Source organism: Cryptotermes secundus, unplaced genomic scaffold, assembly GCF_002891405.2.
Source record: "Cryptotermes secundus unplaced genomic scaffold, Csec_1.0 scaffold181, whole genome shotgun sequence".
Classification (NCBI taxonomy): domain Eukaryota; kingdom Metazoa; phylum Arthropoda; class Insecta; order Blattodea; family Kalotermitidae; genus Cryptotermes; species Cryptotermes secundus.
In genome coordinates this window covers 3,613,246-3,638,066 of record NW_019723906.1, presented here as the reverse complement: position 1 = coordinate 3,638,066, position 24,821 = coordinate 3,613,246, and the positions used below count along the sequence as shown (strand labels likewise).

The 24,821-nt window shown below is 40.9% G+C and overlaps 1 protein-coding gene across 3 annotated transcripts in view; it reads right to left on the bottom strand.

Moving 5' to 3' along the window:
- Positions 1-24,821, bottom strand: part of LOC111861939 — a 268,942-nt gene that overhangs the window by 5,460 nt on the left and 238,661 nt on the right. For all 3 annotated transcript variants that reach the window (XM_033750517.1, XM_023846923.2, XM_033750518.1), the window contains one exon: positions 17,327-17,546. In XM_033750517.1, coding sequence (XP_033606408.1) covers positions 17,327-17,546 — 220 coding nt within the window. The remainder of the gene's footprint in view (positions 1-17,326; positions 17,547-24,821) is intronic.

The following is a 24,821-nucleotide window of genomic DNA, read 5'->3' as shown; positions in this document are numbered from 1 at the left end:
AGGTCGCTTCTTCTGGAAGGCGCTATTTGAGAGTGATTGTAATTGTGAGTGCAAACGAGTAATTGCCCAATAAACAACTTCGTTTAATCCGGAACCCATAATTTCTTTTGGCGTCACCTGGATACGTTGCAATAATTTATTCTGAGATATGACGTCATTTATTTTCGCATGATTATACAGACGTTTCGGAGGTCTCCAACTTCAAGATTGAATAGAAAGCCAAACAAAAATCTAGCAGATAAGTCTGCTTGTTGATCTTACTATTCGACCTTGCGGATGGAAGCAGTAAGCTCCACCGTGAGAAATTGTTGACTTGTATCCAGAAGGTGTTCAGCTCGAAATTCAGCCTAAGCACCGGCTCTCCTGTCTATGTTTCTCGTGATTTCTTCAGAAAAATATTAGAATACCCTAAATGGGCTACGACCGCTTCCTTCTAAGTCTTTTATAATTAAAGATTCGTCTATCATTCCACTATACGATGCTGTACGGTTTAAACATTGACAGTGTCGTAAAATAATATACAAAGAACTTCCTCCGAAACGTCGATACACTTCTACCCCATCACATGACGTTACATCACAAAAACAGTGTTCTAGATAATCAGGATATAATCCGGTATTCGAATAATACAGAGGACAGAATTGTAGGCCTACAGGCGTGTAGCTTAACTTCCTTCACATTATATATGGATAAATACCGTCTTAAGTGCAACAAATTTTATTGTAGTTTTTACTTCTTTTCCTCCTCCACACTACATGTTTCGGCCCCAAATGGCCATCATCAGGTGTGTATCATTCACGTAGCTGTTACACTGCTTGTTAAAATTTAAAATTACCAGTCTTTCTAATTGTATAAAATCTTTGTTTATCTACACGCGTCGATTTGATTTTTAAATTAGCACTTTTTAAAACTTAATTCAAGTTAAAATGTCTATAAGATCTCTGTTCTTTCTTTTTCAAATTTTTTGTTAAAATTTTTTCAGGGTACATGCCCTATATCTACGGTGCTGCAGCGGCCATTTCTTGTTTTTATCGTTGTTCATGTGTTGTTCAGTGTAGGCGCTCTCTGTGTGTGTCGCTGCTTATCTTTTATACGTGTGCTGTCTCACAGCACACCTGATGATGGCCATTTAGGGCCGAAACATGTAGTGTGGAGGAGGAAAAGAAGTAAAAACTACAATAAAATTTGTTGCACTTAAGACGGTATTTATCCATATATATTGTGTGAGTGTAACAGGATGCTGAAATATAATATTGTTCCTTCACATTGCTGACGAATTTAATTACAGAGATCCTTTAACCGTTCTTCAAATTTAAAATTGGCATTGTGCTCTTTTATTAATCATCAGGCCTAGAGAACGTATGGACAAGTGAATTTAGATTTTCCCGCATAATTATTCCTTTAAAATACAGCGGTAACAATACGTATAGCTTATTATAACATTCAAAGTCCTGCAGTTGTCTGATAGAATATTTACGTGTTTCATACGATTCTCAAATAAACAGTATTATTATTCTCCTAAGCAGCATTAATCTGCTGTTTATAATGGAAACATAGCTCATTTTCTGTGAGGTAGGAACTGATTTCTTAACATATTAAGTAGATTATTATCATGCTTGAAATAACCGGCCTCTTGTATTGCTTAGGATATGAACCGACAACTGCAGCAAACAAAGACGAATGCTGAACTCAATAAAAGCGCATTCAGTGAAAAGACGGTGGTATCAATATAAAGGGACAGATCCCCCATACAATACATATAAGATGCCCATTTTATGAACGCACTACATCGCACAATCCACGAAGTTCAATGCAACGTAAAGGTATCGCCTATGAGATATGTGACACGTAAATAGGACACGTAAGAGAAGTTGCCTAACAATTACGGCGATGCTATCGATTCCACATACATCGCGTCGAAATGTAACTGAATTTGTCAAGATGATAATGCGTTATATATTAAGCGCATAAAAAATTAAAGTTGTCGCTGTGTCTAATTAACTAAGCATTATACCAAGAAGATATATGGGGGAATGGAGGTATATCTCCACTATTCTTGAACTCGGTACTAGATGGAGGTGAGTGGTAGATTCATGCCCCGGACGTTCTTCTCCCGGGGAAAGAAACCCCCCTAATACATTATACAGAAACCTGGCTGCACTCCAGAGCCTATCTGGACGCTGTGGAGAACAGAGAACTCTTGTCCCTACCGGGGACAGAACCCCGGCCGTCCAGCCCGTAACCGGCAGTCGCCGTTATACACACTGGATTACATTTCATTATATATTATTTTAATCTAATAAAAATATAATATTATTTATTGAATCGCTTATGTGGTGCCATAAACTGAGCGCTAGATCTGAACAGTTGTTCGGAGATATAGCAGTTCCAACACTTCCGAAAGGCGATCATTTTATTGAAATTTTGTTGACAGTACAAGTTTCCATTTTAATCGATCAGAAAGAAAATATACTGAGTCAGGTGAAATGCGATTCCTACGTCAAATATCTGGTTATTCTCCCCTGGACAAAACAGAATACAGATAGACATTCAAATTAAACATTTTTAATTGAGAGGACAGAAAAGCAAAAAGAAAAACTAACATGGCATTATGTTAAGAATGACAAGAGACAGACCCCCGAAAATATGTCTGAAATATATACCTTGAAAAAAGCGAAATATCGGACGATTCATAACTGGAGGAGATTATGATTTTTTAAAGTCAGAACAGGCTCATAGTCTTATAAACTTGAAGTATACAAATGAGACAAATTTTAAACGTTGACTCCATATTGCAAAAGCGTTGTACGGGTACAACACAGGAGAATAATATATAAACCATTTAGCTTCCTTTATTTATAACCAGCCAAATCCCAGTTCAGAGATGAAGCCACTAACTTAATGACTGAGGATCTGATAATGTGCTGCATGGTAAGGGATACTGAGAACTTTAAAGGGCGACGATAGGTAAGTATGGTAAAATTGAGGAACGTTGCGAGTAATTGGAAGGGGAAAACCGAAGAAGCTCGGTACAATTGATATGAATTCACACGGAATTGAACACGGGCCTCAAAATTGAGAAGCCAATGTCTAGGCCTACAATTTATTGCAAGGTCAGGAACGTAATATAATCACATAATAAACTTAATACAACCAAGTGGGCCGCGCTATAGCTCAAGCGGTTAGTCGCTGGCTTCCCATCAAGGCGGCCCGGGTTCGATCCTGGGTCTGGTCAAGTGGGATTTGTGGTGGACAAAGTGGCGCTGGGGCAAGTGTTCTCCGAGTACTTCGGTTTCCCCTGCCGATCTTCATTCCACCAATTGCTCCACAATCACCCTCACCTATCATCAGGGGCTGGTACAATAGGCCAGAAGTGGCCGCAGTACAAGGGAATTAGTCCCACCCCACTAGAAAAAAAAAGTACAACCAAAATGACAAAAATTATATTATCACGAGTATTCGTGTGACCACAGATGGGATTTGTATTGTTAATCGTAACTACAAGTTACTATAGTACTATGGCTAATTTACACACCCTTCAGTTCACTACAGCACGTACTAAACCTCAGTCTGCTATGTTTTCGCCAGTCGTCTAGTAACGGCTTTCAACCCTGTAGCTTTCTCAACTTCCATGTTCACACTCTTACTGGCCGGCGACGGTCTTCCAAGCACTAACTCCAATAACTGCACTAAATTCCAAGTCCAAGTCACATTGCGACTGACGGTCAGTCAGTCAGTCAGTAAGTCTTGGTGTCGAACCCCATCTGGGGCTCATGACCAGATATTTGCGGTCTTGTTTTTGTGGGGCGCCCTCTCTGACGAGACGACGGGTCTGCCTTTTGTATGTGCTGCTGGCCCTTGCCAGTGCAGTCTTTCTAGGGTCTGAATCCCTTGGGACTCGAGACCATATTTTACTGTCTCAGATTTGAGACTTCCCTTTTCGTCGCCTCTTACTACTCGCAGGGTCACGGTGGAGGTATTCGACACCGCCTCCACACGGAGTTGCACTAAATTCTAGACATGTCCTGTTTATAAAACTCGTCACGGACAGCATAGAAAACATTCCATTTCTATTGTTGCGTCATGCAGCTGTCGCACAGAACGCATATAGAACACCGCTTTTCAGTTAGTCCATTGGTGTTTGTTAGGAATCTGTTGCCTATGAACAGACGTTGTTTACAGAGTCGTCATTTGTTATTTGATCAGAGGTCACTTTCTTTCGGTGCTTTAACAATCATTACACGAAGTACTGATCAGTCCCAATGGTTTACCCTTTAAACGGTTTATCAGGTTACTGTCACTAAGATGAGTTCTGGGAAGCAATATGGCTGAGTGCTCACCGAATATCAGAAAACCCACTGAAGTTTCAGAGCAGTAAATGTAACGATTTACAGAATGTACATATGTGAATTGGAAGGGTAAGTTCAGTTATTTTGTCATAGATTTTGGGACGAAATCACGTTGTGATGGTGATCCGTGTACAATTAATGTTATCAATACGACATTGGCATTCATGACGCTACCTCCCATAATATTACGTCATCTGTTTCGATTATTTCCTTGCTGCCAATGATCTGATATTGAGGTTGCAATATTAGGAGAAGGCTGGAGCTGTTAACTTTTCATGTTACCCTGCTATCTTCCACATCCATTTTCAGTTCTACATGTTATCGAATGATATATCGTTTAAAACTACCTCCAAAAATAATGCGCAAAACAGTCAATCGTAAACCGTCGACTGTATACAGTATATACTACACTTCACATACCCACATCAATAATCACATAATAGACACGATACAATGAAACAAATGCTGCTCGTTTGTTCGTGACCTACTATGTAACTTACGTTCACGAAACGTGTTGTTGTTGCTGTTATTGGAGAGGGTGGGGTTCCCCATGCACTTAGACCTGTATTGGTCCATTGTGCGTTCCCCTGTGATATTCTACCAGTCTCTATACCCTACCAGTACTGGTGCGTGCCATCAGTCCCGACTCAACCAGCGAGTTCGGCTTCTACTGGCTCAGCGGTATCTCGATGCTTCCCCCATCTACCAGAGGCGTTAGAGACTACTGTTGGGCGGGAAATGTCCTGAATTTGGCTCAGAGGTCCCCTTGAGACATGAGGTTTTTTTACGTGCCGTAAAACTACGACACGGGATTTGTTCCCTGAATTTTTCCGCCCTTAAAAATTCCACGACCTCCGCTGGGTTTGAACCTGCGTACCTTGAGTCACGAGGTGGGAACGTTATCCCTAGACTACGGAGACCGCTCACGAAACGTGTTAATGTTCGATATTTTTCTGCTATACTCACCGGAAATGTAATGAAAAAGATAAATTTCACGTTTACAAAAATGTCATATATAATTATATATTAGTATACATTTTCAGGGCCGCTGGAAGTCAATAAATGTTTTGGCGAAACATGTCGCCTCTATCTTCAGGGTCGAAAAACAAGCGAAATAAGAAACCAGCATGAAGCGGGCAGTAAGCAAATATTTATGTTACTCTGAAATATTGGTTGACTTGCACCGGGCTACATGGCATATCCCATAAGATAGAACTCTTGATGATATACGTAATTAGATTAAACATCTCTACTGAATGTAACAGCGCAGAGACAGTTCATTGTGTAATAACGAGTCACCTTTGTCTTCGGAACAAATCTGGTACATTTCTTGGCCAGGGCCCTTACTGTGGTTTTCTTAGGTGCCTGTAAGCTAAAGAGAAAATATAATCTTAAAATAACTCTTGGTCACTTCCTTCTTCATCCATTCCATATGATACCATATAGTCTGGTAGACTATACTGCGTTCCAGAAGGCAGAAATCTTTCAGTTTTCTGTACCTCGTTGCATTTAAGATTTTCGTCCTTCATCTACACAACCCTTCATTAGCTATATCTATTTATCCATCCGTCCATCCATCTACCTACCTCTGGCCCTACAGCCCTTGTGGTTCTTGGCCGCTTTTTCAGTTTCTTAATCTATCTATCTATGTATCTATATACAGAACAACAAACACAGAATAAACGCACACACATTCATGCCTCGAGCGGGATTCGAACCCACGATCCAAATGTTCGAGCGGGAGAAGACGGTTCACGCATTAGACCGCGCTGCCGCTATGATCGGCCATTAACTATGACTACATGTGCAAATTATATAACAGAACTTCGCTGACAGAATACTACATTCGTGAGTGTTTCTCTCTGTGTATGGGAGTTCCAGGGCTGATGCTTCGGTCAGGAAACCAACTATTGTGACCTACATCTCTCATGGCCTTTCACATTGTCTCTACGACAATGTAGTAATAATAGGAATTTTGTAGCTCTGTCACGCTGCTTCTTTCCACATTCTCTTCATTTTGTTGTGTACCATCCAATCTATCATTCGATGCTCAATATGTCTTAACATGAAGTTCTGAAAAGGTTATTAAATAAATCAAGAATAAACAAAAGCTTTTCAATGTTGAAGTGCAGTTTCTGCTTCGAGATAGGTCGAAAAGTGAAGTCACAAGAGGAATGAAGGTCACCCCTGATGTGTACACCACATTCTATTGTTTGCCCCAAGCGGCGTGGCGCGTGTGGTAAACAGCCCCGCTCATGAGCTATTGGCTCTTATTCATCACCATTACGCTTACACTGTCCATAGAATCCAAGACGTGAGATGGGAAAGCAAATGGAATTGTATCGGTCGCCTCAACACGCTCTATGGTAACGTGAGAGATTGGTGGCCCTGGAGATGGTACAAGGGCGATAAAGGCACTGAGGTTTATAATATGAGCCGTCCAGGGAAGAGGACAGAAGTTTAACAGATTTAGAGTGATAGAAATATAGCCGAAGGAGCAGAAATATTTGTGAAACCAGGGTTGCAGACTTTGCAGCTCTGAAGGTTTATGTGTTGTCATGCAGTCTGATCATGTTCAGAATCTATTCTGAATCAATCAGGCAAGTAGATATATCCGAAATTTCTGGCATTAAATTTCAGCTGTCAAAGTTTTTGAATTAAATCTTGCAGATGCAGATAAAATTATTTGTTTGGAGGGGGCATGGCATTTTACAAAATGGCTACACCTCAACAAATGCGACACTGTCGAGCGGATTTTGGATTGAATTGCACTTTCCAAAGAGTTCTGTGATAGGGTTGGTTTATGTAAAGGAAAAGTTCGTTTGTTATGGAATGTGTGGAAATGATTCAAATTTAAATTTTTACAAGCCTTCCCACTAGTTACATTGATTTTAAAATATTTAAACTGTCATAATCATAAACATCGCGAGCTCTGTAGTTTTAGTTGATCCTTAACAACTTTTTTACGAATCTCACCTTCTCCAGACTGGCAACAGGATGTACAACTATCACGCATCACTCCCTGTTCACTACTCAACAACAAAGGATACTGATTTCAGCCAACAACATTCTATGATTAAGTGACCTGACTCTCAGATGAACACTCAAATAAAACAGTGAAAGTGAGCTTCGCTAATTGGTATTGTTTCCCCATATCAACACACATTCCATTTCCGCAATACACATTTCTAAATCTTCCCCTGATTTAACATAACATCTCACATTATTCTGAATACCCCTAAACGCAATAAATTAGAGGCGCATTAAAATAAACAGTTACTACTTTCAACTGCACTTTATACAGGTAACTCCTCCACTGATCCATTCTTAAACATGAAATCGCGACTTCACTGGATATGCGTGATATCAACAGTGGGAAGTTCCGACTTCTGTGTCAATTGAATCGTAGGTGCCCGTCACTGCCGCCTGGCGGTGATATACCGTATTTACGCATGTATAGGCCGCACATTTTTTGCCAAAAATTCAAGAGGAAAACTGGGGTGCGGCTTATATTCGAAATATTCAAAATCACACTTCATTTTAAAAAAATATATTCATAATTAGTAATACAGGGTGTTCTACTCCTGAAATAATATTCCAAGAAAATTATTTTTTCTATAATTTCTGTCTGAAAATTGTGCTGCGGCCTATACACGCACGCGGCCTATACATGCGTAAATACAGTACTTAACAACAAGAAACGACCTCTGCAAAAGAGAGAACCAGGTGAGAATAATGAGAGACTATGAAGCGTTAGACTACTACGTATGAGTGTTAGCAGGAAACCTGTTTTTATACATAATTCTGTCCTACAAACAATTAATTCTATCTTGGAATAATAAATACAAGAGTCGTTAAGACATACCACACAGTGTAGAACAGAAAGTAGGCCATTAAGCGGGACACATAATACCAGTTGAACCCCACGGGAGAAGAACGATATATATATACATAGTCAGTAAGCATTGATTTGATAAAATTGGTAAATATGAATTAGAAAATTTATAAAACTTCCTTCAGCAAGTGATGGCTTTTGTCTGAGCAAACAAGCAACGTCGACAGGGGCTGTATACGCCACTGCCATCTGTGGGCAGACCAATGTACTGCTGCTTCTGATATATGAGGGAACCCTAGTGCCAGTAGCTGCATAAACTTCGTCAGGGGTGGGAATACAAAATGTTCCGAAAACCTCACCTGACAATTGCAGGTAGTCCAGAATTCAGTCACAATTCTGGCAATTATCCCTGATCTCAATTCCTGTATTAATAAATCGTTATACGAGTGTTTAAGCGGGACTCGTGTCCTTGGGAACTGAAAAAAAAACCCCGTTAAGTACATGGTATTTGATGTTTTTAAGGCGATTAACTTTCATATTATGGCCTTCTTGGCATGACATCATGACTCGGGCAGATTGATCTAGACTTGTGTTCGGGAGGTTCTTGGTTCGAATCTCGACAGGGACGCTGCCTATTCTAACCGGGATATTTCGTGGTTATCTTCAGTACCTCCAGGCAAATTCCGGACGTGATCGCTTCATTCAATACCCTCTCCAGTTCACTACACTTCAATCATCCTGCTATCTGACAATACGTAATCCAGACGTTTAAAGGTAAAATATAACGATGTCCCTGTGATTAATTCTTTAAGCATTATGCCATGGAGACCTATGGGGAAGTGGAGTTAAGTTTCACCATTCTTAACCTGGGCACAAGATTGAAGTGAATGGTCAGCTTCACGACACAGCCCCTTCATCTCCTGGGAAATGCTGCCCGTTACCCATTGGGCAGGAGAACGGGAAACCAGAGCCGGTCTGGAAGCTATGGAGAGAAAAAAAAATATTTCTCCTGTCGACAATCGAACACCGGCTATCCAGTCTGTAGACCATCGCTATACCGACTGAGCTTTCCCGACCTCTCTAGAAATTTGAAATGTCGTAAAATCGGGAATAAATTGAAGACAAATTGTAGACTAGTATGAAGCTACTAAATTTCGGATGAATATGCTGCCTCCATCTTCAGAGTAGTACTGAAGATGAGGGAAGTAGTTTTCTGTGAAAAACATTGCCAAAATACATGATGTCCCTACCTAGACGATACTAAGATGGTAGTAATAGTCATATTTTATAGCTGTTATAATATCTTAAAGTTAAACAGTTGTAGTTCTCTAGAAGCTAAAGATTGTATCACTGGCTGGAAATCCAATGAGCAGCCCTTCTAGGAGACGCGACTGTTCTTTCGAAGGCCAAGGAACTCCCCTCCTTTGTGATGTCCCAGTGTTCATTACTGTAAGTTTTATTCACAAGAGTTCGCCATTGAAACCTATTGTGATTCACTTCAATCTGGTCCACAGAATAATTCAAGCATATTTAAATAACATCCCCATCTATATTCAGTTCCCAGAAACGGATTAATGGTTTCAGTTTTAACGAGCAAAATATTATGGGCGTGTCTTATGTTATCCATGCTTGCTAATTGCCTCTCCTATTCCCTTTGACCTAATCATTTAAATAATAATTGGGAAAAGTACAAATTATGAAGCTCGTTAATGTGATAAATCATTTCACCGTTTAAACCCTAAAAACCTACTGGCCACTGAATGTACTGTCTGCTTCAACATTCAAAACAATGAGTATTAACCCGATGATATTTTATTTTGTCTTATTTTGAGCTGAATTTTAAATATTGTGATATGTATACCCATTGCTAGGCAAAGACCGGTAAACACATTCCCGCGAGGGTCAACGCGCTCAAGAACTGGACGTCCATTGTTAGGCAACGGATTATTAAACAAGCAACTTTAATAGCAGAGGCTGTGTTTTCCGCGTGGTTCGTGTAGAGTGGTTATAAGGAAGTGTTCGGCAGCATAGGAGAGTCAGTTGGAAGTGAAGAGATGAGCTTCGAGACACCAGCCTGCCAGGATATGAGCTTGAGAGTAGAGGAATTGAACTGAGTCCAGTCTTCGGAATTGGCAGTTGCAAAATAATGACAAGAAAGGAATTAGGCTGTGAAAAGAAGATTCCATGTATGATTCGAAGTTACATTGAGACTCTTATAAATCCGTTGCCAGGATACGACTAGTGAAGACTGAGATATCTAGTGCGTGTGTAACGGTGAACTGCAAAGTGTGTAGATCAGCGATAACGCTGTATTGCCTGTAGCCCTGGATTGTGTATGAGAATAAGGTGCAATAAATTCAATCGCCCAATCCAAACCCCGTCTTATAAGTCACATGCAAAACCCCTCACAGGTTACAATACAATTCTGATAAACTTCATGCTTGAGAGATCAGTGGTTATTTCGCTTATTGGGGGGTGGAGTCCAGCCGGATTCACTGGGCAAGGCGACCACTGATTGGCCCGGGTGATTATGATGATGGAGAATTTTGGTAGAATGAAAATTGGCAGGGGAAACCGAAGTACTCGGAGAAAACCCACCCCAGCGCCACCTTGTCCACCAAAAAACCCACTTGACCAGACCCGGGATCGAGCCCGGGTCGTCGCGGTGGGAAGCCAGCGACTACCCACTTGAGTTACGGCGCGGCCTCTTTCTTTGAAGTAGGAAGTGAACCTGTATCCTTCAGTTGAAGTTTATTGGTGAAGTGGATGAGAAGTACATTCACGCATAGGAACCTGCTCCGTGATCTATAGTTAGGTGTCAATGTTTCCATGTCTCTGCGACGAATCCTGTATTTATTCGTCGTTTAGTCAAGTATCTCTCCAGTTAAAAAAATATATACAGTAGAACTTGGTTATAACGTCATCAAAGGGACCTAAAAATAGTGTCGTTATAAACGAATGTCGTTGTAACCGAAATGGGCACTTCCACAGTAGCCTTATGTTAGTCACGTAAAAATCTACCAAAAACCGAGTTAAAATGTTGCATTTTTAGTGAAATACGTAGTTAAGTACAGACTAACGTAACATTAACGTGGAATTGCCCAAATGTGTAATATCAAAGACATATTACAGCGCTTTTCACTGACAATACACACCGCACTAATACTGTATATTAAAGGTAGGCCTACTCACCAAATTACAGTAGATTACATCAATTGTTGTGCCTTACTGTACCTAGATACGAGTACAGTAATCAGTTATCTTCATCTGTTTCCTGTTACTTGCCCAATACACACTTTCTAAATTACGTTCAATGTCCATATCAGAGAAATTCAGGAATGAAAATGACGTTACATACGAGGTTGATGCATTTGTGCATGTCGTACTAAGCAAGGTATAAAAACAGTTGCTTTATGAGGAATTAGTTCGTACCATTGAATATCTGACGCAATAGACAAGGTGTCGCAGAAACCGATGTTGCTATAACCAAGTTTTACTGTATATATATATATCTTTCCCGGAAGGTCAGGAATTACATTTGAGAGGAAGTACCATTTCCTTCCGTAGGTGTTTCAAATCCTGGAAACTGAACCTTTCAGAGTCCCCACGGATTTCTTCTATTACTGAAATTCTGTTAGGAAAGAAACCGGACTAGGGGCAACGAGTTCCTGCAGAGTAGGGGACAGAAGCGCTGTACATTTCCATGCAAAATGTTATTCCTCTCCTTACACGGAACTGGTACACGGACTTGAGAAAGTAATTTTAAACTGTAAAGGGAGGCGTATTAATAGTAAGACGAGAATTTACGATAACGGAGCAGCACTGCATGGCTAAAGGACATTGTCCTTATTTTATACATTAGGAGAAACCGTAAAATGAAAAATATTATCTTCTCTAACGTAGAGATGTCGGGAAGAAGGAGACTGGAAACAAAGCCATTCGCGTAAAGAAAATGATGCCAGATAAGGTAAATAAATGGAATCAGAGAGGACCAATGACATCAAAGAGAAAAAGAACTAAGATATTACCTGACTTATTCTGGCACGGTCTTCGATGTGCTATTCGCTTTAGTTGCTGCCAATTTCTTGAGGGTACTTTTGTTACTTTCAAGCCTGAAGATGGAGTCAATATATTAGTCGGAAACATCGGTGAGGTATCAGAATACACGCTTTTAAGTAATAAAAGACAGCATTCTTCATAGTCATATCTGTGAGAATTTCGAAATAATACGAAATGTTTTAATAACAAAATTTGGTTAAAAGTGAAATTTATATCACTCAATTTGCAGTTCTTCATAGGTGGTAAAATGAAAGTGGGGAATAAATTTGCAGACTATAAAAAGTAGACAAAGATACAAGGGTAGTATCTGAAAAAAACAAAATTTTGTTTATTTTGAAGATTTTAGCTTACTCAGAATTTATCTAAAAGTTTATTTCGAATTCAAACCGCCATGCCTTCTCACAGCTCCTTTTTTTTACCTTGAGTTCCCTTTCATTACAAATATTGGTATCAGTTCATCATTCATTGATTCCAAATGTTCAATCCGCTGCTTTAATTATCCCCATACACAGCCCTCTGCCAGTTCAAGGAATTTCAGTTTCGTCGGCAGCATTCGTTATACATTTTCCTTCCTTGTTGCTATATATTCCACTGCCATGCCAACATGGGTTCATAAAATTTTACCTCGGGTTCTTCCTATTACGACATCTGAAGGGTTCACATTAACTAACTAAATAATAACTTTATTGAGCTGGACCCTTCTTGAGAAGCTGCCACTTTTGCAGATACTCGAGAACTTCCAAGCAATTTACGGAAACCGATGGTTCAATAACGTGTTCACAAGACCTCACCACTGGTCCATATCCTGAGCCAGATTGATCCAACCAATTAAACTGTATTCTATCTAAGGTCATTTTAATAATGTCGACCCACTTACATCTTAGTCTTTCTACTGGTCTCTTTACTTCAGACTTTCCCACCAATATCCTTTATGTGTTCCTCTTCTCCCCCACTCGTGTTACATGCCCTGTCCATCTTATCCTCCTTGGCTTGATCGTTCTATTTATATTTGGCAAAAAGTCCGAATTATGAAGCTCCTCATTATGTAGTCAATCTGAAAAGTTCAAATATCTGCTGAAAAGATTTAGGCCCATGTATGATTCTTTTTTTATTTTTTCTGCCTTCTTTAATTTGAGAGTGTGCTTGTTACCATATAGCTGTGAACCATTCTCTTCCAGTGTTCTATTTATAAACGTAAAGATTAGAACATAAAAGACTAATTTTACCTTCAATCTTGAAAGTTTATGAAGTCTGACCTCCCATATTAAGGGAAGGACATAAATCGAGGAGAATGTTTGAACCTGAATGAGAAGTGATACAAGGTTCGCTGAAACTGCATAAGAAGAAAAGATAACAATGTATGATCTTCATTGAACATGATTACTATAATCAAACCAAGGACTGTGATATGGGCAGGGTACGCAGAACCTGTGAGACAGACCTTACGATCTTTTGGTTGGAAAATGGGAAGGGAAAATACATTTGAAAGATTTAAGCTGGGCTGGNTCCAAATATTATAAGACAGTGTCTTTCAGAATGACAGAATAATATTATTTTAATTTTGTTGATTTTGCTGAATTAATCAAAATTAATTGCATTATTTTCGTAGCGTAGTTGGTTGAGGCACTATGCTACAAGCCGGAAGGTCTCGGAATCGAATCCGAATGAGGTGGATTTTTTCAATTTACCTAATTTTCCAGCCGCACTATGGCCCTGGGGTCGACTCAGCCTCCAACAGAAATGTGTACCAGGGATATCCCTGGGGGTAAACGGCTGCCAGCGCATAAGGCTGACAACCTCACCGCCATCTATGAGCCGACTGTCTAGAAAATATGCGAGTCTCAATATTTCACAACCCTATGGGCCTCCACGGCCTGGTAAAGGGACACCTTTACCTTTACCTTACCTTTACATATTAGACTCCAAATATTTCCTTGTATACATTTACTGTATCACCTCATTTATTTCGCCCAACTCTTCTGTAAACGTGTAGCATTAAATAGGTAAAGCTATCCCTGTAACAAACCGTGGAGGCCCATAGGGTTGTGAGACGTCGAGGTTCCCGCATTTTCTCTAGACAATCGGTTCACAGATGGCGGTGAGGTTGTCAGCCTTAAGCGTCGGCCGCCCTTTACCCCCAGGAAGATTCCTGGTACTCATTTCTGTTAGAGACTGAATTGACCCCAGGGCCATAGTGCGGCTGGAAGGATTAGGTAAATTTAAAAATCCCGTGACCTCATCGGGACTCAACCCCGCGACCTTCCGGCTTGTAGAATAGCACCTCAACCACCTACACTACCACGTACTCCTGTAGCATTAAACGGAAACGTAAATAATACATCCAGTAGCTGCCGCTTTTTTCATATTCCCGATAATTATTCAAAGTCGTTAATTACCCTACAGTGGATTTGAGTTTCACACAACGGTGATTTTAAAGAGTATTGTATACTGGGATGTGAATATGTGTGGTCCGGCGGTAGTTCACCGACGTTTCGGAGGACCGTACAGCAACAATCTTCAGGGTAAAGGAGTAATACAAAAATGCATGCATTAGGAAGCAACCAGCAAATAGCTTTTCTATGGGGAACCTGATACCAATGATTAATAGACTGAAACTGATATTCTATCAAGAATAACGAAAACTTAAATCCTAGGAACTTAGTGTCGTATTTTTAAAAATGAAGACTGTTTAACACTGGTCGAGAATTCAAAGGAAGTCTCGGTAGTCATTATATGTATAAGGCTCCGTACACTTTTTAACTTCCTCTGCTTTCTCTCGTATTACCTTTCCAGCTCTACTTGTTATCGAATGATACATCGAGGCCGACGTTTAACGTCGTCTCCCACGAATAACACGCAAAACAGTAAATCTTAAACCTTCACCTTTACACAACATACTAGATTGTACATATTCTCATCAAAGTATCATCAGTACTCACAAAATAATACAAGTTACACTGAACGAAAAGGCTGCTCGCCCTTTCGCTGCTTATTACTTGCGTTCATGTAACTTGCTAACGCCTCCACATTCTTTGCTATGGTCACCCGAAATTCAGAGCTTTTATTTTATCGTTTATTGCTAGTGGGGTGTGACTATTATTTTTTTGCTAGTGGGGTGGGACTAAGTCCCTTGTACTGCGGCCACTTCTGGCCTATTGTACCAGCCCCAGATTATAGGTGAAGGTGATTCTGGAGCAATTGGTGCAATGAAGATTGGCAGGGGAAACCGAAGTACTCTGAGAAAACCTGCCCCAGCTCCACTTTGTCCACCACAAATCCCACTTGACCAGACCCGGGATCGAACCCGGGCTGCCGCGGTGGAAAGCCAGCGACTAACCGCTGGAGATGTGGCGGGGACCTATTCCATCGTTACTGCAGTTTCTGTATATAGAATTAACGTTTATCGAACATACAAAAAATGTATTTCATACTTATTTCGATACCTAATATCTGAGGTTCTCAAAACGATGGAGATTCATATTGTTTTCTTCTGGGTTATGACACCGTGTAGTCTGTTAGGTGGCCAAGCATTTCGGAGGAACTTACTGCTACCATGAAGATAAAAGGTAGTTATGTCTGGGAAACCATGGTAATCATCTACCATAATACAAGGTACCGTAACTTAGGACATTGCAGTATGTTTCCTCGGTGTGTTCTTATGTTAGCATATTATTCGATATCCTGCCTTGCAGAAGTTTTTACGACGCACCTTCATCAATTAAATGAAAGCTGTAAGTAGCTAACGCTTTCCACGTGGAGAACAGAAACCAATAAACCTTCCTTCTACACCAATTTGTTCGCAGGAAAAGGTTACTTACTACTTTCTTACGCCGTCATGAACAAGCACTAAAGTGGATTTCATCAGTCTCCAGTATAAATTCTCGTTGACAGCCATAATCTGTCTCATTCAAATTGGTGCTGTCTGGAAGCAAGACCTTTCTTTGTGACATTCAGGGTCGAAGCAACAGACTTTTATGTAAATTATTTAGTTTAAGACGGAAACTTGTTCATTAGATCAAGCTATCCGTTTACATGTATTGCCTGATGTCTATAAAATCCAGGAACCCATTTTTGTGGAACAAGGTATAAGAGATAGGGGGCACGCGGTAGCGTAGTTGGTTGAGACACTATGTTACAAGCCGGAAGGTCGCGAGATCGAATCCAGATGAGGTGGATTTTTTTCAATTTATCTAATCATTCCAGCTGCTCTATGGCCCTGGGGTCGACTCAGCCTCTAACATAAATGAGTACCAAAAATCTCCCTGGTGGTGTAAAGGGCGGTCTGCGTGTAAGGCTGACAACCTTACCACCATCTATGAGCCGATTGTCTAGAAAATGTGGGAACCTCAACATCTCAGAACCTTATGGGCCTCCACGGCCTGTTACAGGGAAACCTTTACTTTTTACTTTAGGTATAAGAGATTAAGCACGTTTCTAATAACTTCAAACAGTATTTTCGAAAAATAACTTTGGGAAAAGACCTTGGCATTCCACATCCGATGGAAATTGAACTTTCTAAATATAATTGCTTTATTTCTGTTCAAGAAGGTAAATACGTCCATATGCTTACTAAATTAAGGAGGATGCTATGAAGACTTGCGGGGAAGTGGAGGTGCTAAGTGGAGGCGAGTTGTTAGCTTCACGCTCAGGCCACTTTATTCTGGGGAAAACGCCCTCGATACTTGTTGGATGGGAGGCTGGGTAGGCCCCAGAGCCGGTCTTGACGCTGTGGGAAAGAGAATATACTTCCCTTACTGTGAATCGAACCCCGGTCGTCCTGCCCACAGTCGATCATTTAACCGACTGAGTTATCACGGCTCCTACATAATTTGTGTTCATTTCTTGTTTAAATAATGCCATAATTTGTTAATCTGATGTACCAGCAGTCACAAATCACCACGATATAAAACACGACGTCATTCGCTTCTTTCACATAAACTATCTTTATAGTAAAATCATAAAAATGCTGGGTGAGATAGTGGTAACACAGCGCGTTAATAGAAAGCAATTCTACCGACAACAGCCTATGTCTCCTGCAAGATAATTCTGTATGTATAAATATGTATTTATTCTTATGACTCACCCCGATACTTTCTCTTCAGTTCTGATACGGCGTGTGATTTGTAGGGCCAAAATATGCTGCAAGATGAATAGCAATCCGGTTCAGAATATGGTGCATTCCTGTTGTACGTCGCAGCAAAGTCTAACAAGACGTGATAGTGTGCGCTAGTAATTTCAGCGCGGTATGAGGGGCGAGGGTGTATGTCTGAGCTGCATACCAACAAAGCCAAGGCGCATTTCATCTGAAAACATACAACAGAAAGGAATGTCTAGAATTCTTCCTGACACATAGAATTTGCTATTGGTGTACACGAATAATGTGACTTGCATTGTAATTGCAATGTTTAAACTTACAGACAGTTGAAAAGTTCCTGTCAAATATACGGAATTTTTTTTCCTTGGCACTACAGCCCCAGTGGGCCTAGGCCTACCTCCATGAACTTCTCCGTTCACTTCGGTTTTTCTAGATCTTACACATACGGTAGGACTCCTTGGGCGAGTTATCAGCTCGTCGCAAGGCCTCTACCTGTACACAGATACTGAAAAACGCACACACACAAACTAAACATCCATGCCCTGAGTGGGATTCGAACCCACGATCCCGGTTTCCAAGCGAGCGAAGGCAGTACATGCCTTAGACCACTCGGCTACCGTGACCGGCCAATATTACATTTAGATCTTCATTTACTGCGAAATGTTTCGGTCATGCATGACCATCATCAGGCAAGAATGCGTACAGTTATTGAAACATCGATACGAATCTTTTTCGGTGCAACGCTTCATATTAATAAAGATCTAAATGTAATATTGAAATACTTGTTGTGTTGGCGGTAGCATAGTTACTGCATGTATATTGTCTGAGACACACAACAGGATGCAACCAATGAAAATAAATTTTACACAATTACAAATTTTGTCTGCAGTCTTTATGGGCATGAACCACCATCTCTTAATACAACTTAAACTGGGGAGTTGTGATGCCAGGATTCCAAGGAGAATCATGTGGCATATTTGTTCAAGGCAAGAACTGTGAAGCCAGCAGAGAGAGCAGTTGCTAAGAAACGGCTCTGCAAAAACACCCGTTGCTAAGAAACAGATTCAAAACAGGCAACAAAGGAGTAACTGGGAAAAGGCGTTCTTTAAGAGACCCGTGCGATAGCTACGTGACACAACAACGTCAGTACTGTTGGGAGAGATGTTTACTATGTCGTCCGTGCCGAGGCTATATAACGAGGAGCAGCTGCGACTACGAAAGAGTCTTGAGATGGCAATGAGAAAACTAAGAGGTTGGTGTGAGATGGCTGCCAGCCTGGGAGTTATTCAGTTGGAGCACTGAATTAGTTGTGAGACAGATGCCGGCCAGTAAGGGCGTTCAGGCGGCAGCTGAGGAAGCTACCGCCTTGGAAGCCGCTACCAGGCCACAACCAGTGAAGATACTACACACTATGAAGACTTATTGCGTGCTGTAATGAACTGCTTAGTGTGTGAATTAGCGAGACCGTTATAGTTACTTTAAGTTACGATTTGTAAGTATGCAAGAAATCCAATTAACAATCCAAACCTTCTACAGTCACTCATACAAGTGACAACAGTTAAACATAAAAGGGATAAAATAAGAGGAGGTTGAAGAAAACCGAATAATGTTTATTATTATTTATTTCAACTGCAAATGGGTTTTTATCCGATGGCAGCCGTGATACATAAGACATAACACACAAATAACACACAGCACACGAAACTACAGAAACAATAAAGGATATACTACACACAATGAATACCACAAAACAAAACAAACTCCGTGGTTTTAGTCCGCAAGCGAACTATACCGACCGAGCGACCGCCGCTTGTCGGCGAAGTTAGTGCCAACTTTAGCAGATAGTGGGTGTCGCGTGGTCAGCGCAACGAATCCCCAAGGCCTTTAATTTCGGTTTTCTAAACCGGAGCCGCTGTTTCCTACACAATGAATAGGATTCAAATACAGTTACATCTACAATAAATACAATTACAATTATATAACTGTACTCATCTCGAAATACTATTAGAATGATCAAACCAAAGATGATAAGATGGGCAAGACATGCAGCACCAAAGGGATAGAAGTGCATACAAAATTTTGAAGCTGAAGGAATGAGACAAACGAAAAAACTTAGGCACAAATGTGATAGGGCCCGGATATTGATGACCTGAAAATATTTTAAAAAATGACCTATAAAATGACCGAAAAAATCCAGAAAAATTACCTAAAGGAGAAAAGAAAGAGCACTTCGCTTCCATGTTATTCACATTTCAGAAAATATATGAAGAAAAATTCCCTAAAATGGACAAAAATGACAAGAAATACCCTTGTAAGTCCAAAAAATGACCCCCCAAATGAAAAAAATGACCTTAAACCTAAAAATGTCAAAAAATGACAAAAAACCTATAAAATCTACATTTTTGTAACCAGCAGCTCATATCCGAGATTTATATATATTTAAGAGCATCGCATAGGATACAAGGAAAAAAAGATGACATGTCATCAAAATCCGGGCCCTTGTGATGACTGTATTGAAGTGGATGCTGAAGAAATAGGATGCGATTGTCTGAACCAGATTTTTCTGTCTCAGGATACAGAGCAGCAGCGGGCTTTATGAACACGGTACTGAATCATATGGTTCTAAAAAATGCTGGAATTATATTGACTAGCTGATCAACTTCTAGCTTATGAAGAGTTTTATATTTTGGAACACAATTACAAGCTGCTGTTTGCTTCAAGTTTGTTTCTTGCTCGGCTGAAAATGGAGGTGACAAGTTTCTCTGAAACGTCCGTTGACTCTCAAAGGACTGCAAAGTTTTATATCCTAAATACAGAATTCTTCATGAAATACGCTATGAGAACTATAAACTTCTTCAAGAGGGACTTATCTCCATGGAGGTACTTAGTTTCCTCATACATGGTGTGACGTGGAACATGGTGTTGGAAAGTTAATGCATAGGGCCTACTGTGTCTCTCCCATGGCTAACAAAATATGAATTTCTTGACGACGCCGTTAGATGACGAATGTCACACCGTTTAACTCTGTTCACCTACTGCATGGAGCAGCGCCCATTTTCAGAAATTAATATTTTCCTACGTATCAGAGGAAATCCAAGCTCCTTACGGAACCCGAAATTTCATTATCAGACTCTCAAAAGTTCCTCATACATTTCTAACTCGAGCCAGATGGAATAGTTTTCATCTTTTTTCACAAGTAAAGAGCGACCGAATTTTAATGCAAAATGGAGTTATATCACATTAATACTGTTGAATGGAATGTTAAACAATAAACTCTGAAACAAAATGCACATTATGACACAACAGTTAGCAAGATTTTGTGTAAATAAAGCCAAATTTTGTTACAGGTAATTATGTGACTAATTTGGTTTAAGAATATTAAGACCTTTTCAATAATTTCTTTCCAATTATTTATTTCACCTTCTTATCCCACTTTGAATCATACTGTCATATTCCACCGCCCACTATTTTTAACCTCCCCTTACGTCATGGTTCACCTCATGATTTTCCGTAGAGATGCGGCAAAATGTCTTGAGATCTTCGTTGACCGTTACAAATACAAACATGGGTAAGACAGCCAGCCGGAGCACGAGGTAAGATAAAGCTGTCCCTGTACTTGACTAAGTAAGCACCACGCCATGAAGGCGTACAGAGGAGTGGATGTACATGTCCACATTTTCTTGACCTCGGCACTAATTGGAGGTGAGTGGTCAGCTTCGAGCCCCGGCCGCTTTACCACCGGGGATAGAGCCCAGGTACCCATCGGATAGGAGGTTGGGTGGACCGCAGAGCCGGCCTGAACGACACGGAGAAGTGACAATTAAATGACCCTACCGGGTACCGAACTCCGATCCCTCGTTGCCCAGCCAGTAGTTAGTCGCTATACCGAGTGAGCTACCGCGGCTAACCCGACTTCTTTTTCAGCACCGAAGAGTAGGAGAAGCAAGCATCCAGAAAGACGTCGGTTGCTTGCTTAGCTACTCTTTGAGAATGAAAATGGAGGTCACAGGTTCCTTCGAAATTTTAATGAACTCCTACCAGACTGCATGGTGTCACATCTGCGATACTCTCACATATAACACAACAAAGAACATGCTTACAGAGTACGTACTCAAAACTGGTTTCCATATTCCCACTCTCACTCCTTATAGTAAGAGTCTAGTATGGGAGTGGCCTTGTAATCGTGCACATGACATATGTAAAGATTTGTTCCTTACCGAAATGTTCAGTTTCGCAGTTAAAAATTAAAATTTATTTCACAAAATTCTAAACGACTTCTTGGAAGTTAGCTCTGGTGTGGTTAACGAAGTTTTAAGACTGAGACGTGAGGAGGAAAGGGGAGAGAAGCAAACCAAAGATAATGTTACTCCTGTGGCTGCATCACATTTCCAGTTCTTTGTGTTTAGAGGCCATTCCCCACCCACGCCACTGCATGGGAAACTGGGAAGTTTGCCAGGTCCATTACGGACGTGAGGGTGAAGAGCATAGCCTTGGCACTCCATAGCCACTGATTATTTTGTCTGATCCCGAATATAAGTCTAGGGCTTTACCACTAGATCACTATTGTCACGTGTTATTGACTGTACACTGTATGGATTGATAACTGGATTTATTGAAGGCTTAGAACTCCTAACTACAGGTACTTACAACACTGTTGCTAATCTACACAAGTAACAAATTACTATAGCAAGCCCTTTCACCGTCTGTTATAGTTTTCTCTAGTCGTTGCTCGGTTACGGCTCCCAGCAAAGGAGAGTCCTCTGCTGTAGTGCTTACGTCGTTGCAGACTGACCACCGTCTCGCAGCTAGTCCTCAACTTACAGCTCACTGGCTATGATAAATTCTGACTCAAGAACCAGAGTTACTTTACGAATGGCGGTTTACCGCCAATCAGTTCTTCTTGTCGACAAGCTCCTTGAGAATCACGACCAGTAATTTTATTTTCCAACTGACCACTTGTGGTTATAGTCCTGTTGAAACATCCTCTCTGACGAGGGAATTGGACTGTCGTTTACATTGACTGCTGGACTCGTCAGCGCAGTCATTCTCAGGTCCGAGTCCCGTGGGACTCATGACCACATTTTGCTGTGTCAGATTCGAGACTCCTTCAACCTGGAGGGCCAGGTTCCCGTATTTATATCCCCCAGCAACAGGGTGACCCAGTTATACCCCCAGGCACGGAGTTCCCGTTTCGTCGTTTCATACGTCTCGCAGGGCTTCCACACGAGCTACTAACTGTGACTTGGCTAGTGGACTCATTATATAACCTCGGCAGAGACCGCATAGAAAACACCGCATCGAACAAACTCCTCTCTTGTTGTGCGGTATCCGTTGCTACGCAGCAGATATGTTATGTTATGTCACGATATATTTGGTAATACACGGTACCCTTACAGCTTTACCTGCAGAATAAAAAGTAAATCCCCACTATTTACAGTACTCGGACACAGTTTGACATCTGGGGTAAAATAAACAACCTGTGGGTCCACTCAACATTAATTAAACAAACTATCTACATGGAACAGAGTCCTTTTTGATAACCTAATAGTAGCTCAGGCAGTCAAGAAATTAACCGTATTTTATTATTGTACTTATAACGTCCCATCACTTTCCACTGTTCTGAGCCAGACAAATCCAGTCCACATCTTCTAACCCTATTCATTTTCTTTAACATTATTTTTCATTAACATCTGGGTCTCCCAAATGGGCTCTTTCTTTCAGGATTCCCAATCATAATTTCTTACACATTTATTGTATCTATGGGGCGCTACAAGCTTCGACATTTTATCCTTCTTAATTTTATTAGCCTAATGAATCTAATTTATGATGGCTATTACAAATTATGAAGCCCCTCACTGAGTATTTTTCTCTTGCCTCCTGTCACTTGTTCCTTTTTTAAGTTAAATATTCTTCTCAGCACCCTGTTTTCAAACACCGCCACTCTACATTGTATCTTTAATATGAGATACCAAGTTTCACACCCACACTAACCGAAACACAACAACACCACGCTACAATCAAACCAATATTTACTATTTAAAGCACCAAGTGCAATAAAATATTCACTGTACGTTAGCTGTTGGGATCAGAATTTTGGTTGATAATAAAACGTAACGAATCCATGCAAACTCATGACTACGTTCCTTCTCTCAGAGCTACAGCTCTCAATGTTTGTCCCTCGAGGGAAATGCAATGACATGGCAAATACCGCGTGGCAGATTGGTTAGCGCTATTCACTCCAGTTTGTTCCAGATTCCAGTTTTGTTTTCAGAAACCCTTTTGCGTTTTGAAGCACTATTTCCTGTATAAAAGTAATCCCCTATTGACTCTCTGTTTCCTACAATACGTACTAATCTCTCCTGATAAACTACGCCATAGCGGAATCGACCACAAAATGAATGCGGGTCAGGAGAGACGCTGGAGAACTGCTGACGACAGCCTGTGTATGACCGCCATCTGTTTTCTACAGTTCATCTTCTCATCCTTACTAACTTTTCTTCCAGGGTGCTGAGGTGATACTTGAATGTAAGGGCGATAATGAGAGAGCGGATAGCTCAGTCAGTATAGTGACTAGGTTACGGGATGGGAGGCCGAGGAGTCGGGGTTCGATTCTCTGCATGTGCAAGGTATTTTTCTCTTCTCTGCCCAGAGCCCCTCTGGGGATCACCCAGCCTCCGATCCAATGGCACATGGCGTTACTTGGTTGGGGTAAAACGACAGAGACGTGAAGCGGACCACTGACCTCTATCTAGTGCTGAGATCGAAATTGGTGGAACTATATCCTTACAGTAAAGGCATCCTTGTAACAGGCCGTGGAGGCCAATAGGGTTGTGCGATGTTGAGGTTCCCATATTTTCTAGACAATTGGCTCATAGATGGCGGTAAGGGTGTCAGCCGTACGCGCCGTCCGCCCTTTAGCCCCAGGAATATTCCAAAAATATTCCTGGTACTCATTTCTGTTAGAGGTTGAGTTGACCCCAGGGTCATATTGCGGCTGGAAGGATTAGATAAATTGAAAATATCCACCTAATCGGGATTCGATCCCGTGACCTTCCGGCTTGTACCATAGTGCCTCAACCAACTACTCTACCGCATCCCCCCGGAACTATACCTGTACTCACTCATATATATTGTGATGGGTTGCTCGAAGCATTAAGACATGAAGCCCAAAAACCCTTGTAATGCGGTCAACAATAGAACTTAGTTTAGTTAGTAGCTAAGGTCTCAATAATCATGACAACAGAAGAACTATTGGAGACATCGATTCCTAGGAAACGCATACAGAAACAGGTTCACGTTACAGCGGCTAGGTAAACACTGTTCTCACAGCAACAGAAAAACTTTTCATGACAACAGAAAAATCAACTGTTCGACTCGGTGTCCTGTATTCGATATGCCAAGACCTACCTCAAGAGGATTACTAGAGATTACTGGAGATGAGAATTCAGGAGGAAGAATACAGAAGAAGACAGAAGACAAACAG